At 38.6% G+C, this 17,529-nt stretch overlaps 2 protein-coding genes and 1 pseudogene across 2 annotated transcripts in view; all 3 read left to right on the top strand.

The window, feature by feature from the left end:
• The window catches only part of LOC107710239 (protein NLRC3-like), a 5,435-nt gene extending 1,494 nt beyond the window's left edge, over window positions 1–3,941 (top strand). The window contains exons 3-8 of the mRNA XM_016514976.1: window positions 390–500; window positions 597–666; window positions 755–962; window positions 1,054–2,854; window positions 2,936–3,109; window positions 3,764–3,941. Of these exons, the coding sequence (XP_016370462.1) occupies window positions 390–500; window positions 597–666; window positions 755–962; window positions 1,054–2,854; window positions 2,936–3,109; window positions 3,764–3,941 (2,542 nt within the window). The remainder of the gene's footprint in view (window positions 1–389; window positions 501–596; window positions 667–754; window positions 963–1,053; window positions 2,855–2,935; window positions 3,110–3,763) is intronic.
• Window positions 3,942–7,890: 3,949 nt separating this feature from the next.
• On the top strand, window positions 7,891–14,270 carry LOC107710240 (complement C1q tumor necrosis factor-related protein 7-like). The gene is made up of 3 exons (XM_016514977.1): window positions 7,891–8,220; window positions 11,316–11,555; window positions 13,264–14,270. Exons 2-3 carry the CDS (start codon window positions 11,321–11,323, stop codon window positions 13,890–13,892), a joined length of 864 nt encoding a protein of 287 aa, XP_016370463.1. The 5' UTR covers window positions 7,891–8,220; window positions 11,316–11,320; the 3' UTR covers window positions 13,893–14,270.
• A 3,147-nt stretch (window positions 14,271–17,417) lies between these two features.
• LOC107710227 (coiled-coil and C2 domain-containing protein 2A-like) overlaps window positions 17,418–17,529 on the top strand; it is a 30,599-nt pseudogene continuing 30,487 nt past the window's right edge.

Genomic DNA, 17,529 nt, shown 5'->3' with positions numbered 1-17,529 from the left:
TATATATATATGGTAATATTCAGTGCTCATTTTCAGTTTTATGGTAATATTCAGTGCTCATTTTCAGTTTTATGGACAAATGTAAGCCTACATTGTTGTTGCAAATTCTTTATTTTTTCAACCATTTTAGTTAGGAGCCTTGATTATGCAATCATTACTATGATTGCTATAAGCTAATATTTACAAAGTGACCTTCAGTCATTCAAGCTGTACATTTGTATCAGCATTAAACCCATGAATTTGTGTTATTTGTGACATGCTCTACCAGTTGAGTTGCACATATATTTGATTTCCCTTACACTGTTTACACAGAATGATGACATCCTTCTCTTTATTAACGAATTAGGCATTTCAGCTATTAAATCACTGTATGTTCTGTTCTGTCAAAGTCTCTCGGGAGATTGGCTCAGCTCTTCTGCGCACACCCATGTATCTGTTCAGAGTAACTGGTCAATGGAGCCACCAACTAATCTCCATATGACTGATTCTCCCGTCCAACGGTTTGTATTCATTTTGCCTGATTCTTAAAAACACTCATAGATATTCAATCATATTTTTCATCAATTTTCAAGTTTAATACTTTGTTTTAAATGCAGAGAGCAGCCAACAGAAATGCACCACCAATCGACCCCAAAGACACAAATGGCCCTTGCTGCTATTTTGCGGGTTAGCCAATTTATTTATTTACTTTTTACATTATTTACATTCAAAAGAAGAGTAAAATATTCAATAAAATGTGTATTTTTCATCTTAGCAACTTCAACGCAATGTGATCACTTTTGTAAAGAAGGAACTCAGAAAAATCGACAGCGTTTTGAACCCTGATCTCACAGAGTGTACAAAGAGTCCACCAGATGAAGTAGATGAATTTGCTCTTGAAGCCAGAGAAGCAACAGTCAAAATCGCATTACATATTCTGAAGTGTATGAAGGAGCAAAGCCTCTTTGACAAACTTCTTCAATGTTAGTATACGTGTATATGCATGGCTAGAACATATAGTTTACATTAAGTGCAGACAAAGAGGAGTAACAATTTGTTTCTTATTTTATGTAGTTCATCAAATTGATGCTTGTCAGCAAAAGCTTAAATCCAGTTTGAAGAACAGGAGCCAATGTATATTTGAAGGTATTGCTAAGCAGGCAAATCCAGCCCTACTCAACAAAATCTACACAGAGCTCTACATCACAGAAGGAGGGATTGGAGAAGTCAATAATGAGCATGAGGTGAGACAGATTGAGACAGCATCTTGGACACCAGAGACACAGGAAACTCCAATCAAATGCAATGACATCTTTAAAGCCTTACCTGGACAAAACAAACCCATCAGAACCGTACTGACTAAAGGAGTTGCTGGAATTGGAAAAACAGTCTCTGTGCAGAAGTTTGTTCTGGACTGGACTGAAGGAAAAGCCAACCAAGATGTTCATTTTGTGTTTCCATTGCTTTTTCGGGAGCTGAATTTGATTGGCAAAGAGCAGTACACACTGGAGCAACTTGTTTATTTGTTCTTTAGAGAAATCGAGGGATTCAAACTTTCAAACTTGGAGAAGTTCAAAGTCATATTTATCTTTGATGGTTTGGATGAGTGCCGACTGCCTCTTGATTTTAGGAACAACAAAAGGTGCTCTGATATAACTGAAACGGCCTCTGTGGATGTGCTGCTGACCAATCTCATCAAGGGGAATCTGCTTCCATCAGCTCTCCTCTGGATCACCTCTCGACCAGCAGCAGCCAGTCAGATCCCTCCCGGGTGTGTCGACCAGGTCACAGAGGTACGAGGGTTCAATGACCCTCAGAAGGATGAGTATTTCAGGAAGAGAATCAGTGATCAGAGTCTGGCCAATAGAATCATCTCACACATGAAATCATCAAGGAGCCTCTACATCATGTGTCACATCCCAGTCTTCTGCTGGATTTCAGCCACTGTTCTAGAGAGAATGTTGAGTGAAGCAGAGAGTTGTCAGATCCCCAAGTCTCTAACTGAAATGTACACACATTTCCTGATCTTCCAGACATTGCAGATGAAAGACAAGTACAAGGAACTACATCACTTGGATCCACACTTGAGTAGAAACAACATCCTGTCGCTTGGAAAACTGGCCTTTCAGCAACTGAGGAAAGGTTTTGTGATTTTCTACGAAGAAGACCTGATAGAGTGTGGCATTGATGTCAAGGATGCATCAGTATATTCAGGACTTTGCACCCAGATCTTCTGGGAGGAGTTCGGCCTATACCAAAAGAAGGTCTTTTGTTTTGTGCATCTGAGTTTCCAAGAGTACCTTGCTGCTTTGTTTGTTCACCTTCACTGGTTTACAACTCAAAAGCCCAGTAGCGATGAATTCAAGATACCATTCCAAGACACAGACTTTGGGGAGCTCTGCATGGATTTATCTCTGTTTGATCTACACAAGAGTGCAGTAAATCAGGCTTTAAAGTCAAGGAATGGGCACTTTGACCTTTTCCTCCGCTTCCTCCTCGGCCTTTCACAGGAGCGCAGTGAGACCTTGTTTCGCCACCTTTCAATACAAATAGGACACATCACACACAGCAATGAGAACACGGTCACGTACATAAAAGAAAAGCTTGGGACAGGTCTTAGCCCCGAGAGGTCCATCAATCTTTTCCACTGCCTCAATGAACTGAACGACCACTCTCTTGTCAAGGAAATCCAAACGTACCTTCACTCCGGACAACTTTCAATGGAGGTACTTTCAAATGCGCAGTGGTCGGCTCTAGTCTTTGTGCTGCTCACCAGTGATGAAGGACTGGAGGTTTTTGACTTAAGAAAATTCTTCAAATCAGATGAGTGTCTTTTCAAGCTTCATCCCGTTATCAAAGCCAGTCGGATTGCCATGTAAGTGCCATCAAACTTCTCATTTCAAAGTACAGGTACAGTTTTGAAGATATGGTAAGAGATTTGTTTTATAATTCTTAGATTGTCCTCATGTAAACTGACGAAGAAAAGCTGTTCGCCTTTGGCTTCTGTTCTTGAGTCCAATCCCAATGTCCTGAGAGAACTGGACCTGAGTTTCAATGACCTTGGAGACAAAGGGGTGAAAAGTCTCTGCTCTGGACTGAGGAGTCCACATTGCAAACTACAGACACTAAAGTACATTTCTGCCTCTGTCTTACCTACAGTATTAAAATCCAACACATATCACAGATGTCATAATACAGTTGGTAAATGGCTATCCCTCTCCATTGTTTTCTTCTAGACTGGAGTTTTGTGGACTCAGAAGAGACAGCTGTTCAGCCCTTGTTGCTGCTCTTACGTCAAACCCATCACATCTTAAGGAACTGGACTTGAGCTACAATAACATTGGAAATGATGCAGCAACCTGGCTTTTGGGTTTAGTGCCAGACTGTGGGCTGGAGACTCTTAGGTCTTTATTTATGTTTTATTTTTTTCCAGTGACTTGGTGAATATTGATATGGTAGTTATCAGTTTAGTTCAGGAGTCAAAATCCTTCAGCCAAATTCCCTCTTTCAATAATCCTTCGTTGAAGTCACACAACTCATCTTTGGATGGGTTGGAAAATGTGACAAAATTAATCTTTCCAACCAAACCGTGCCCCACTGACCAAATGGTTATGCACTAAATTGTGCAGAGGATGTGTTAATTTGCTCAACCCTGTGGTAACATGGCACAACGCAGCACAGAAATATTTGACTTGCCAAATTGCTAAAACAGAACTAGTAGAAAGAGTTGATGACTATATTGCTGACATTCAGTCATTCAACAGATATTCATTTTCTCTTGCAGGCTTTCAAGCTGTGGGATCACAAAGGAGGCCTGTGCTTTCCTCACATCTGCTCTGAGTTCAAAACCCTGCCAACTTAAGAAACTGGACCTAAGTGATAATAGACTTTGGGATTTAGGAGTTGGGATGTTTTCTGGTTTACTTGCAAACCCAAACTGTAACCTCGAAGAGTTGAGGTAGGTGTGCAATGATCTTATGTGTGGAAAATGTCTCTTTTATTTGCCGCCTTATACTTTTTAGGGGCCAAGAACTGAAGGGGTGTAGAAAGGGCTGGATTGGTAATCTGGGCATTTTACCCGGTCAAATTTGGTACATTCATAGGGGAGAGAGAGTCTCTAACCCTGGTCCTGGAGAACCCCCAACAGTACACACTTTGGATGTCTCTCTCATCTGACGCAAACATTTCAGGTCCCTATTAACGAGTAGGGTTGGGTACCGAAACCACCGGTACCTATGTAACCGGTATGTACTAGAACCGAATCAGAACGCAGATTTCGGTGCCTCATTTTTGGTGCCACTTAAATGCCTGAGCGATCGATTGAAATATTTGTCCTGGTTCTTCGAAATGGACGTAAGAAGCATGGGCGTCGCTAGGCCATTTTTAGCGGGGCTATAGCGATTAGCTCCATAAACTGTACACAAATTCGTGATCGCCTCAGAGTTAGTCGCCTTTAAATTTCATATGAAAAGGGTGGCAGACTTCGTCTCCTCCCCGTCTTTCAGCGCGCTCTTCAATCCGCAGCGCGAGCGGACTCAAACAGAAACAGAGGACACAAGGTGTGTGTTTATCGATAGATTGTTATAATATCTGTATCTGTGCAGTTCTTTGTCATACATACAGTTTACAAAAGGTCACGAGGGAGCAATTCGGTTTCCCATCTAACGTAACTGTAAAATTTTCGCTGCGTTTACCCCTCATCACACCACAGCTGTTTCCTCCAGCGAAAATCTAGCCCTCAACACATATGAACGCATACTTTATAAAATGATCATGTTGCTATTTTCATTTGAAAATGTTATATAACATGGGTTTTGTATTAAATATTGTTTTGTATTAAATAATGACCCAGATCGTGAAATTTATTTATTAGCCTTAGAGGAAGGGAAGCACAACTCGGGAAATGAGAGCATCCGAGAAGCACGTGAATGCTATGTATATTTATTTGAAATATTTTGAATGTTCTTTAATGTTATCCATCGTTGTTTTTGTTTTTTTAAGTATCGGTTCAGGCACCGTTTAGGCACCGGTACCGTTTTAAAGTATCGATTTGGCACCGGTATCGTAAAAAACCCAATCGATACCCAACCCTACTAACGAGCTGATGAGTTGAATCAGGTGTATTTGATTAGGGAGACATACAAAATTGTTGTTGTTCCTAAGTATAGAGTTGGGGTTACTCCAGGACCTGGGGCCCATTCTCCGTACGTCGCTAACTCAGTTAGCTGGATTTGATTGTTGACGATTTAGCATGATCTTGGATTATTTGGTTTTTCAAAGCTCATCCTGGACTTGCTGTCATAGCAACAGCTCCGTAAACTTAAACCTGCACACTGTACACTACTAATCCGGGGACAATCATTTAAAATAATAGTAATTTAAAAATTAATTAGAAAATAATATTATATTGTTGTGAAATCTATAATACTATAGACAGCTAGTTTTACTCATTGAAAGATTTATTTGTGATAAAATAATAACTTGTATTGGAGTCTCACACACATGCTGTACAGTTAATCTGAGTCGTGAATTAATTTGAGTGCTGACAGATATTACGGAGTGGCTTGATGGAGCGCAGGAGATGCAGATAACATGATCTTGACCCTTAAGAAACTTGAATTAATGCTGTCACGTAACAAATCTGCTTCAAAGGTAAAATGACACGAATTGCTAATTACAACATTGAAATAAAAATGTAATATCTGTGCAAATACTAGAAATCGTGAATATAAATAATTGGGAATCATGTAAAAAAATTAAAATAAAATAAAAACAGTGCACATTTCATTCATCTATTATAACATTTATGTAGTTTTGTTCACTTGGCTGTTTCCTTATAAAGGTCCAGGAATTTGTCAAGTTTTTCGTCAGGTGTCTTTATTAATTCTATGATGTCATTACGTTGCTGTCTCGCCGCATTGCTGATCATGGTTTCGAGTATCGATACATCTGCCCTTTCCAATGAACATGTCAACACAGGGATCTGTCAAATTATCTGAGATGTATTAAGCGAGGTACGAAGAACGGACCCCAGGATTGGGAACCACTGCTATAATGCAAACAGCAACCCAAAATTACATTATGCTTCTTTTCAATAATTTCATAATCCATGTAATTTGGTTCCTTGGGTCAAGCCAGGTTCAGTGATACCAGTGGTTTCAAATTGTGCCCAACTCGATATTACTTTTTTTTTTTTTTTTGTATCACATGGCCACTGACACATGCCAAACCATATCAACAAATTTGCAAGTGAATAGGAAGTGAGGCTGTATCTTTAGATCCCGTTGGTGTATTAAAATTAATTCCCAAGAATTTTCCATTTTTAGATTAGAGAGATGTAATTTCACATCTAAAAGTTGTGGGCTGGGTCTGGAGAACTCTCGTCTCCGAGCTCTAGATCTCTCTGACAATGACGTGCAGGATTCTGGGATGAAGCAGCTCATGAACTCACTGAAGGATCCATCCTGTAAACTTGAGAAATTAAGGTTAGGCTTCCATTTTTAACACTTTCACAGCACTTGATTGGAGTGTTTGAGAGCTGTCTTTGTGTAAAACCGATAATATATTTTTTGTTGTGATAACTTTTATCCAACATAAAATTAACCTAACATGAGAAGTAGCAGAAATAAATTTAATCAACTAATGTAATTACAAAAAAACATAACTACGTTTTGTGTGCAGCCCTGTAATTTTTTTTGTTTGACCTCCTGAGGTTGATAAATAAAATTTACTGTAAGTTAAAAAAGACTTGCATAAAGTTTTTTTTTTTAGGCTAGAAAATATCTTGTCATATGTACTCATAATGATTGATTAATCAACTCCTACATAACAGGTTTGAAATATGATGTCCATTCACTATCATGGAATTATAAATGAAACTTTTTTTGCCATATTCTCCAGGCTGTCTTGTTGCAGACTGACAGATAAGGGTTTCTCATCTCTGGCTTCAGCTCTGAGATCAAACCCCTCCGGCCTAAAAGAGCTCGATTTGAGCAAAAATTTCCCAGGATGCACTGGAATAATGCAGCTTTTTACCGTCCTTAGAGAAAACACTGCTCTCGAAAAGCTGTGGTCAGTATTTGCCTTAAGGCTGGATGGTTGCATCAAGTATATAAAATAAAAGTCTTACACTTTTAAAGATTATAATTGTTTTGAATTCTATATCTCTGCAGTCTGGACTCTTGTGAACTCACTCCAGATATGTGCGGTTTAGCAGCTAAAGGTCTGAGCCAAAGCTTAAACCTGAAAGAGTTGAACCTAAGCAACAACAACAACCTAAAAGATGAAGGTGTTCGGCTGCTCTGTCTTGGACTACAGGATGGCAGTTGTGCGATGAAGTCTTTAAAGTAAGATTAAATAATCATTGACTTTGACATTTTATCTATGTAAACAAACAGAGAATGCATATTTAGGAATGATACAATCTTCATTTTTTTCCATCTGTTTTCATTTTAGATTATCCAACTGTGGTCTCACTGACAGCAGCTGTCAATACTTGGCTTCAGTTCTTAGTTGTCAGTCCATATCTGTTGAGCTGGACCTGAGCAGAAACGCCATCAGCCAGCAGACGGAGCAGTTTCTGAGTTCTATATCAAACATCAATCTTTTATTCTAGTTTATATGCAAGTGTTGTGTCACATTTTTGCAGGTGAAGGTTTCGGATCTTCAGCAAGCCGTGGAGACTGTAGATATTAATGTATGGTTGCTGGCGGAAAATGTGTCAATGAAATGGATTAGAATGTAAAGAAGACAAAATAAAGTCATATGGTGCAGTTTGTGCAGCAATGTCATTGTATAATTTCTTCATTGTGTAGTGTGTGATTGCTGTGGGAAATGTGTGAGCTCACTGAGGAACGCTGGAGGCGTGTCTTTTAAGTGGGCGGTTAAAAACTCTCTCCTGAATGCTGAAAGATCACTGCACACATCTTACAGAAATGCACTCATTCAGAGAGACTGATGAACGGAGAGGGATGGAGACATGCATGAGCATGGGGACAGATAAAGAGAAGCCATAGAGAGTGACAGCAGTGCAGAGGGAGAGATGATTATGCCATATATGTATCTGCTGCAGACGTTCGACTTATTCATGGATGTACAGAAAGGAAGAAAGAAAAGAAGTAAAGCACAGAAATCTGAAGCCGAGAAACTAGGATACGGCTCAAACTGAGGAATTCAAACAAGCAAAGGACAGCACCGAAAGAATAAATCAAGACGACGAAAACAATCCTGCCACAGAAACCGGCAAGTCACTACTTTTGTTGTTTAGAGCATTTATTAAACAGGTTCAAAGGTGCTGCATTTTTCTGGTTTTGTCATCAGTTGTGAGATGTAACTTTTTAATAAAAGATGCTTTTCAAAGATATCAGAGATTATATTAATTAATGTATTTATTGTGCTAAGATCAGGTCTCGCGTTTTTCATGTGTTGAAAATGCAAAGAAATAGTTCGGAAAAAAAAAAAATAATAATTTATTCCCACTCATGTTGTTTCAAACCCCACAATAAAAGAAACACATAAGTAACAACTCAAGATTTGGTTCTGTTTCTCACACAAATCTTTTGCAAGACTTTTAATAGTGCACAAGTCATATGGATCACTATTATGATACTTTTAATGTGCTTTTCTGTCATTTCTGGAGTTTCACAGCCTCAGTTCACATTTACTTTTATTGTATGAAAAAAAAAAAAAAAAGCAAACACACCACAAAAGAAAGATATATGGGTTTGGAAAAACATGAGCGTTCGTAATCGATTAGTTTTCATTTTTTGCGTGAGCTTGTCCTTTAACAGACTGCAGTTTTGAGAGTTGAGTGTGTTGTCATAGTAGCAGCGTTTGTCTCTCAAGGGAGGATGCTTGGTGCTGTCAATTCACACTTTTGCTGAACGTCACAGATGTTTAATTTGCAGTCTCCATCTCAAACCACATTTAAGAGCGTATAAATGTGTGTTACGGCCCAATCTGCTGTCACAGCTGTGCTTGGCTCATCAGTACAACTATGAAGGACAGATTTCTAAAAATATAAATTCTTTTGGGAACGGTGATATGATTTTCGACACTTTTTGTTGATAGAGATCACATGAGCACCACAGCTTAGCAAGACCAAGTCCCAACGGGACCTGTATTACTTGTATGGTTTCAGAATGGTTTATTTGAGTGCTACAAATCAGGTGGTCTCAATATTTGGGTGGCAAAATTCAGAAAGCCAAAGATGAGCACACCAGCATGGATGTAGTCCAACTCTCTTGTGTCTCTCAACATGTGCTTGTTTGCTCTTCTGTGCATTTACCAGATGTATTTTGCTAATTTTACAAACTTAAATAACAAAATCACAATTTCATGGCTCAAAATCTCCAAATATCACAAAAAGCCTTTACAATATATATATATATATGTATATATATACACACACACACACATACACACACACATATATATATATATATATATATATACACTGAACAAAATTATAACCGCAACACTTTTGTTTTTGCCCCCATTTTTCATGAGCTTGGTCCAGGGTCACACACACACACACACACACACACACATGTACATATATATATATATATATTTTTATTTTTTATTTTTTTTCCTTGTGTTAAGTACACCAGCATATACTTGCTGTTTGAAATTATGCATAAAATATGCCAGTGGGTTACGAAAAACAAACTTCATGATATATTCTTTAAAAACATGTCCTAATAGCTTATTTTTAAAAGCAATTAAATTAAATGCAATAAATACATTTATCTTATTTTAAGGATGCTTATTTTTACTGAAAAATAAGACAACATTCATTTTGGCAGTATTAACATATACAACAACTTATGACAATAATTTGATACTAGAATCAGTATTTTCAGCTTCTTACGATCATGTTGCTTTCCAATGTAATTCAGTGATGTTGTAGCTCTGGAATGAGCTGGATCAGAGCCTCAGACTCATTACCATATCATCAATCAGCAAGATAAATAAGATGACTTCTGCCGCATACCATGCATCTGAGTGCATGCATGTCAAAACACACAACGCCCCGCAAGAGTATTTGTGGACTTATGTAAACACATGGTTTAGGTACTATAATTGAACATGCACACAAATTCATATCTGAATTTGTTAGGACACAATATGTGATCTTGGAATACTTGGCATGGATGAAGTCAGATGTGTAAATATAATAAACTTCTCCTGTAGTAATTTTCCTAATGAAAACGTGCCGAGAAGCTGTGCAGTCTTGTTTTAAGTACAGTACAATGCACATGTTATTCTATCACTGTTTTCATCTCTTTCAAGACTGGACAAGTTCTTCATTTTTAAGAGTCTCAGTATTGTGCTTCATTTATGTAGCATGTAAACTTGGCTCTGGCGGGTTTGCCCTGTTGATCTGAAATCTCTTTTAGTAGATGTTTCAATTTTATAACATCATCTTTTTCCTGATATGATCCAATAAAAAGCAAATAATAAACACATGCAGTTAACGTATATACATTTTAAAGATTTTTTAATAAGATTTGCATTTTTTGTAATTTAATACACAAATTACAAATAATATCAGTGTGTATGTGTGGTCAGCAAACAGTCAAAACAATAAAACGATCTGTTATGAAGTTCAAAGAATCATCCTCTTCCTCTTAATGTGGAACAGTTTGTTGTTCCAGAATAGAGACACTTCTTATTCCTTGTATACTGTTATGAGGGCAGTAGTGACACACCAAACTGACATGAAAGAACAAGGCCAAAAAGTTTTGTGCTTGAACACGTGTGTTCTGCGCCTTCGCATGAGTAAACAGCTCTCCATACCAGCAGGTGGCAGTCATCTGAACTTACCATTTTGAATATGAGTAATATTGATCAGCTGGTCTTCACTTGCTTAATTCCAGATGGCCATGACATTATGAAAACGTTCACGGACTGGAATGCTCAGATATGTGTGTGCTTTTGCTTTCTCGCTTTTCTCGCTTTTCTCGCTTCGGTTTTTCTTCTCATGCACTGGTTCCCCTGTTGAAGAAACCAGCATATGCTGGGTAGGTATGTTTTGAAGCATGGCTGCTGGTTTGAGCTGGTCCTAAGCAACTAGCTCCTGCTCAGGACCAGCTTAAACCAGCTCAATCTAGCAGCCATGCTTCATAACATACCTAACCAGCATATGCTGTTTTTTTTTCAACAGGGTCACTAAGCTGAACAGCCAATCAGAGCCACTGATGGTGTCTGACTATTGCCAACGGCTTAGTGTGTCACGGCCTCAAAGGAAGAGTTCAGCCAAAAATTTAAATTCTTCATTTTGGGTCAATAATTTGGTTTCTTTTTAATCCTTGCTCTTCTATTTTTGTGCTTAGGTCTGATGATGTGGACGATTGTGGGTGTGGTCTGTCTTTCTCTGTGCATTATGGGTCAGATGCTGGAGGCCAGATCCAAAGGAGCCCCGCCTCAGTTTATTTGCAGCATTCCAGGTCAACCAGGAGCACCGGGAAAGACCGGACCCCCTGGGCCTCGTGGGGAGGATGGCCATGTTGGAATCCCAGGAAGAGATGGGAGGGAAGGGCGGAAGGGGGAAAAGGGAGAAAAAGGAGAACCAGGTAGAGGAATTACCTAACCAACTGAATGGTTTTTCAGGCAAAGCTAGTCTAGGATGGTGTGAAAGATCACAAAATGTTTGCAGCTAAAGTTAACTGAAAATTATTCTAGGTCAAGGTTCCTCAAATCTGACACTGGAAGGACGCTGCCATGCAGGGTTTAGCTTAAACCCTGATCAAACTCACCTACCTGCTACTCTTGCAGTGTCTCAATTCAATAGCTGTGCCCTTCACAAGTCACATTTGTTGGGAGCATACATTATTGAGGCTGCCTCAATACAGAAAAGTAATCATTACATTACAAAGTAAGAAAGAAATACAGTAATTAATGACTCTGTCAGTTTTATAATGGTTACTTTTCTGAAATGAGACATCCTCATGCAGCTGACAAATGTGATGTCCAGAAGGCACAGCCTTCTAAATGAGACGCAGCTTCTGAAGACCTGGATTAGACTTTGATTATGGTTAGAATAGGGATGGAACGATAACCGGTTTCACGATAAATCACGATAAAATGCCCTGATGGTTAGTATTACCGTTTAAAATTTAATTATCATCAAAACTGTGTTTGATTATCGCGCTTTTGAAAACTCGCGGTAAATCCTGTCCAGCCAGCATCAGTCTGACGCAGAAGCAGCATGCAATGTTGTTGTTGTTTTTTGCACAAGACGAAATGGCGGAAGGCAGTGACAGCGCTCGGGAGATTTTTCAGCCATCTAAGAGGACCAAATCGGTGGTCTGGTCGTATTTTGGCTTTTACAAGAGTCCTGAAGGCAATTTAATCGATTTATGCTAAAAAAGTGCATATAGCTGCTAATTGTATTTGTTGTTTGTTGATTTTCAAATATAAAACTTATTTCAGTGTGTTCAGTGTGTGTATCAGTTCTTTTTGAATGTTTTCATCTAATTTGAACAAAACCGTGATAATATTGATAATCGTGATAACTTTGGTCACTATAATCGTGATATGAAATTTTCATACCGTTACATCCCTAGGCTAGAATTAGGCTTTACAGGACAGTGGCTCTCCAGGGACAGATTTGAGGAACCCTGTTCTAGGTTTTTCTCCTCATTCTGCTCTTTGGTACAATTTGAGTCTTTAGCTTTACTCTTGATCCAGCTATAGCTTGATCTTGATTGGTTGGTTCAGGTGTGTTTGATTAGGATCGGACCTAAACTCTGCAATAAAGTGGACCTCGAGAACCCTTGCAGTAGAACAGGGGTGTCAAATTCAGTTCCTGGAGGGCCACTGTCCTGTAGAGTTCAGCTCCCCAATTAAACACACCTAATCAAGGTCTTCAGGATTACTAGAAACTTCCAGGCAGGTGTTTTGGAGCTTGATGGAGCTACACCTTGCAGGACAGTGGCCCTCCAGGACCGGAGTTTGACACATGCGTGGTAGAACATGTCTGGATGTTTGCTTCAGTAAATTTTCTGGTATGTAATGACAGGTTATCACATTGTGAGAAATCACACACAGATAAACATCCTGTTAGAAATCCAGATTTCTAGTCCTGGGAGAAATCGGAGTTAGAGAAAGATAGACATCATTGCATTTTATCGTTTCCAACCACATCCATATCAAACTATGTTACAGTCTGAGTTTGATGGTTTTTTATTAATGTTCATTTGATCTAAATCATTTCATACTGGGCCAGTGCAATTGTGATGTTGTTTGAAAGGATTCTGGCTTAAAATATGTATGTTTCAGGCCTCAGAGGTAGAGTCGGGCCGACGGGAAAACTCGGAGAATGTGGAGAGAGAGGTTTCATTGGGAAACGTGGACCTGAAGGTGATCCTGGAGATTTAGGGCCTCCTGGTCCTCCAGGACATCTCGGACAGAAGGGTGACAAGGGCCAACGAGGTCCTCCGGGAAAACCAGGCGTCTGCAGATGTGGAAGTTTGGTTCCCAAATCCGCTTTCTCTGTAGGCATCACCAGTAGCTATCCCACTGAGCAAGCACCTATCAAATTCAACAAAGTCCTGTTTAATGAGGGCGGCCACTACAACCCAGAGATGGGAAAATTCATCTGTGCTTACCCAGGAACATACTACTTTTCTTATGACATCACTCTGGCCAACAAACACCTGGCCATTGGCTTGGTTCAGAACGGACAGTTCCGGATAAAGACTTTTGATGCCAACACAGGGAACCATGACGTGGCGTCTGGCTCAACAGTGATGTTTCTCAACCCAGAGGATGAGGTGTGGCTGGAGATCTTCTACAAGGACCAGAACGGCCTGTTTGCTGACCCCGGCTGGGCTGACAGTCTGTTCTCTGGGTTTTTAATTCATGCAGATACAAACTACATGGATACATTGGCGGAAGACTACAACTAGCAGCTGCGGTAACATCGATTAATGGTGCTATCTTGGATCGGGTCGTGCTGTTTGTTTTTTCAGCTTCTCATGCCATGAATATCACATTTTTAGACACTATTTCCATTTTTAAAAAGCAGTTGTATAGTAAAAAAAAAATGTATAAAATATATGTCAGTCAGTTGTGCTATTTTTGAACGGAAGAACGTGTACAGTGTGAATGGCCTCTAACTTGCTACAAATCGCCGTTTATATTGTTGATGCAGAATACTGAAAATGAAAATGTTGTTACCTATCATAAAAATAAAAGTGAGATGCTTTTTGACACTGTTGTACATTCCTATTGTTACATAGTGTTGTGGACAGGAAGACAGGCAATCCGAAATAGTGATCAACACACAGTCTTTAATCCAAAATGCACAGGCAAACAGAACAGACGAGAGTATACAACACCATAAACGTAAACGAGACAGGACCTTGAACGCAGGAATAAAGGAGGAACTTAAGTATACTGACAAACTAGGTAAATTAACAAAACACAGCTGAACTGAAGAACTAATCATATAGTAACTATGACAACCAAAGAGCAGTGGGAAATGTCCAAATCCAAAGTTAGCTTTACTTCCTGTCTCATGAGATACTTTCATCTGATTGATTTTTGACGGCAACATTGATGTATCCTTCGCTGCCTTTGATATCCCACAATCCTGTGCGTTCCATTCTGTGATGGTTGAGCTAAAAAACAAAGATGGCGTCTGAAAGTTGTGTTTGGTGGTCAGTTTGTGTCTAAATGTATATTTCTGACTAACTTTTTGCACTTTTGATGTTAGTTCTAGCGAGAAATCAGTATTGTAGTAATTAATTATTCATTTAGTTATCACCAAAACTCGTTCTATTTTGTTGTAGATCATTAGGCTGTTACGCTGCCTCAGAAGCCGGTCCGAAATCAGTTTCATGAGGTGCCTTCATGCAAAAACACTGCCTGCAAAGTCATTGCCTGATAGGGCAGTGAGGCAGCTGCCTAGGCTTTCGGACGCAGCCCATGAAACTAACGAAAACAGCCTAAACGTTCATGAAACAGAAACTAACAGAACATATCTCTGACACTCACATACATCCAATCCCCAAGATTAAAGGTTTCAACTGGGGATTTAACAGGTTTAGGCTGAAAATGTTAACTTTTTCCACATTTGTTTGGAAGTAAATTTTCCCACTTCTTCCATATTTTGAACATGCCAGTATATGGCCCACAACATATTCAGACTCATAGATCCCACTTAAAATATATATATAAACATATTTTAAGTGTGGATTTTGTATGTTAATAAGTAAATATGTAACATTAATTAAAAAAAAAGTAGTTACCCTTACAGAACAAAACACATGAATATCACATGTACAATCACATGTTATGAAATCTGAAATGTGCTTTGCACATGGGAAACGTGGTTTTGGAATGGTGTGAATGTGCACATGGGTTTCCACATGGGTTTAACTTATTTCATGGGATTTTAACTTGTGATTGCTCATGTGAAATGTATGTGATTTTTTCTGTAAGTGTAACAACGTTTTTTATTTAAATATTTACTTACTAAGGATACAAAAGAAACAAACTGTTTATGTCCGTGTGAAATATTATATTGTATATTATACAAAGAGTATATACTGTTTAATTTGCTGACCAATAAATGCCATGACAACTCATGCTACATTATTTCTTGCTGTGTGTATTCATGAGTCAAATGAACCCAAAGATTTGAACAGAAACTCCCTTGGTTTTATCACTTCTTGAATTCAGTTTAATTTGTCATATTTGTCTGCTATCAGAGGAAACAGCTCAACCATCTGGACTGTTCTGAGACCTTGACCTGAACAAAAGCTCTGTAGTGAGTAATATTATATATAGTTTGAATATTCTGGGCATTATAAATTTTTATTTTTATTTTTTTTTCATCTGTTTATAAGAAGAAAAGGGGGACATATGTTTCAAGGTTAATTTCAAAAGTTTTATAATAGGATGATTGGACCAATATGTCCCTGTAATTCTGCACTGTGCGCTCATAAGCGAATTTTAGTGCGTAAATCCACTCCATGTGTCACTACTAAAGGGATGAGAAATAGTGGGACAGTGTGTTATTGCCAGCCAGATGATTCTGTCAGAGGATGGAAAAGTAAAAAAAATTTTTATACTAAAGATCAGCGCCTTCACATGAGTAATGCATCAACTGTACAGTGTTTTGCATTTATGGAAGCCAAAGCTCAGAATCCTGAAAACACCCTCTTTGAATTCTGATTACAGCCATCTGAACAGGATCAAATAACTGCAGTACAGAATGTGGAAATGTATACTCACCGCATCGGTTGCTTTTGCATTTTGGGAAATGAAAAACAACTCAACAGCTTTACTGCAGAACACATTTGTTTTCTGGAGCAAACAAGAAGATATGTTTCCAAAAATACAATGAATGAGGTCAGATTTGTTCTTTCACTAAACTGAATGCCTGCTCACATGCTGCAGTAGAAATCCTTGTTCTCTGGAGGATTTTAGTCATTTTATAATCTGAAAATATACTGTCCAATAAATAGTTGAAATCAAAACAGAGTGAAGGGTTCGCTATTGAAACTGGTCTGAAGTCAAATCTCTATTAGGATGTATTTTAGAAATGAATCTAATACACTTGTGCTGTGTTTAAGATAGCATCACTCAGACTGTGATTAATGTAAGATTGGTTTTGGCGAAATAATACGTTTTCTAATTTCACAGTCACGTGTAATAATAGATGGTATTATTAAATTAATAAGTAATTTATATGTATGTATTTATACAACAGCTCATTCTGGTTCTCAAATCTGATTGGTTGAGAACCGTGAGATATTGTACTGGTATCGCTACAGGAATGCCCTTTCACAATTTTGTATCACTCCGCTTGTTCTTGCGTTTATACAACAGTTTGACGGCACGAGTGTGTAAATAAATTAGAAACAACAATGGAGTGTCTTTAAAAGCCCTCTTTTTGCAGAACTACTTCCTTCTGCCACAAATTTAAATCTAAATTTGACAGTTTAACAGCTGAGCCCCAGTCTCAGTTACTAACTCAAAAACGTCACTTTAGAGCTAGTAACGAAGGAATATTTAGTTGCTTCATTGAAAGCTTATTGTATTACTGTAGTAAAAGCTTGCTGTATTATGTAGAGTAAAGTATTATGAGAGAGAGATGGACTGAGCGAGTGTGATACCTGCATCTGATACAGCATCTCAGTCTCCTACACACAATAAAACATAAGTTTGAATGTCCACTGAGGAAAGCGTTATCTTTGTCGTATCGTCAATATCCTTTCATCTGTTAAGAGTGATTTCTGATGACAGCGCTGCTCAGTGCATTTGTTAGCTGCGTCGTTGTTGAAAGTAAAAATAACTTCCGTTTACAAAAGCGTATTTTTCAATGTAAAAGTCTTTACTGCAGTGCTGACTCATAAAAACAGTCTCTTGTCGCCATCTAATTGCGGAACAATGTAACTAAAATCACCATCACGAACACATGCACCATGTCTCGGTAATGCCGAGTTCACACTGCACGATTTTCAAACTCGTCGGATCGCAGTTGTTTTCACACTGCGTGACTATCTGGGGTAGCATTCAGTTGCTGCTGTGTTCACA

The sequence above is a fragment of the Sinocyclocheilus rhinocerous genome, unplaced genomic scaffold, assembly GCF_001515625.1.
Source record: "Sinocyclocheilus rhinocerous isolate Xijiao unplaced genomic scaffold, SAMN03320098_v1.1 scaffold1167, whole genome shotgun sequence".
NCBI classification, from domain to species: Eukaryota; Metazoa; Chordata; class Actinopteri; order Cypriniformes; family Cyprinidae; genus Sinocyclocheilus; species Sinocyclocheilus rhinocerous.
The sequence above is the reverse complement of the archived record's forward strand: the minus strand, read 5'-3'. Positions and strand labels throughout refer to the sequence as shown.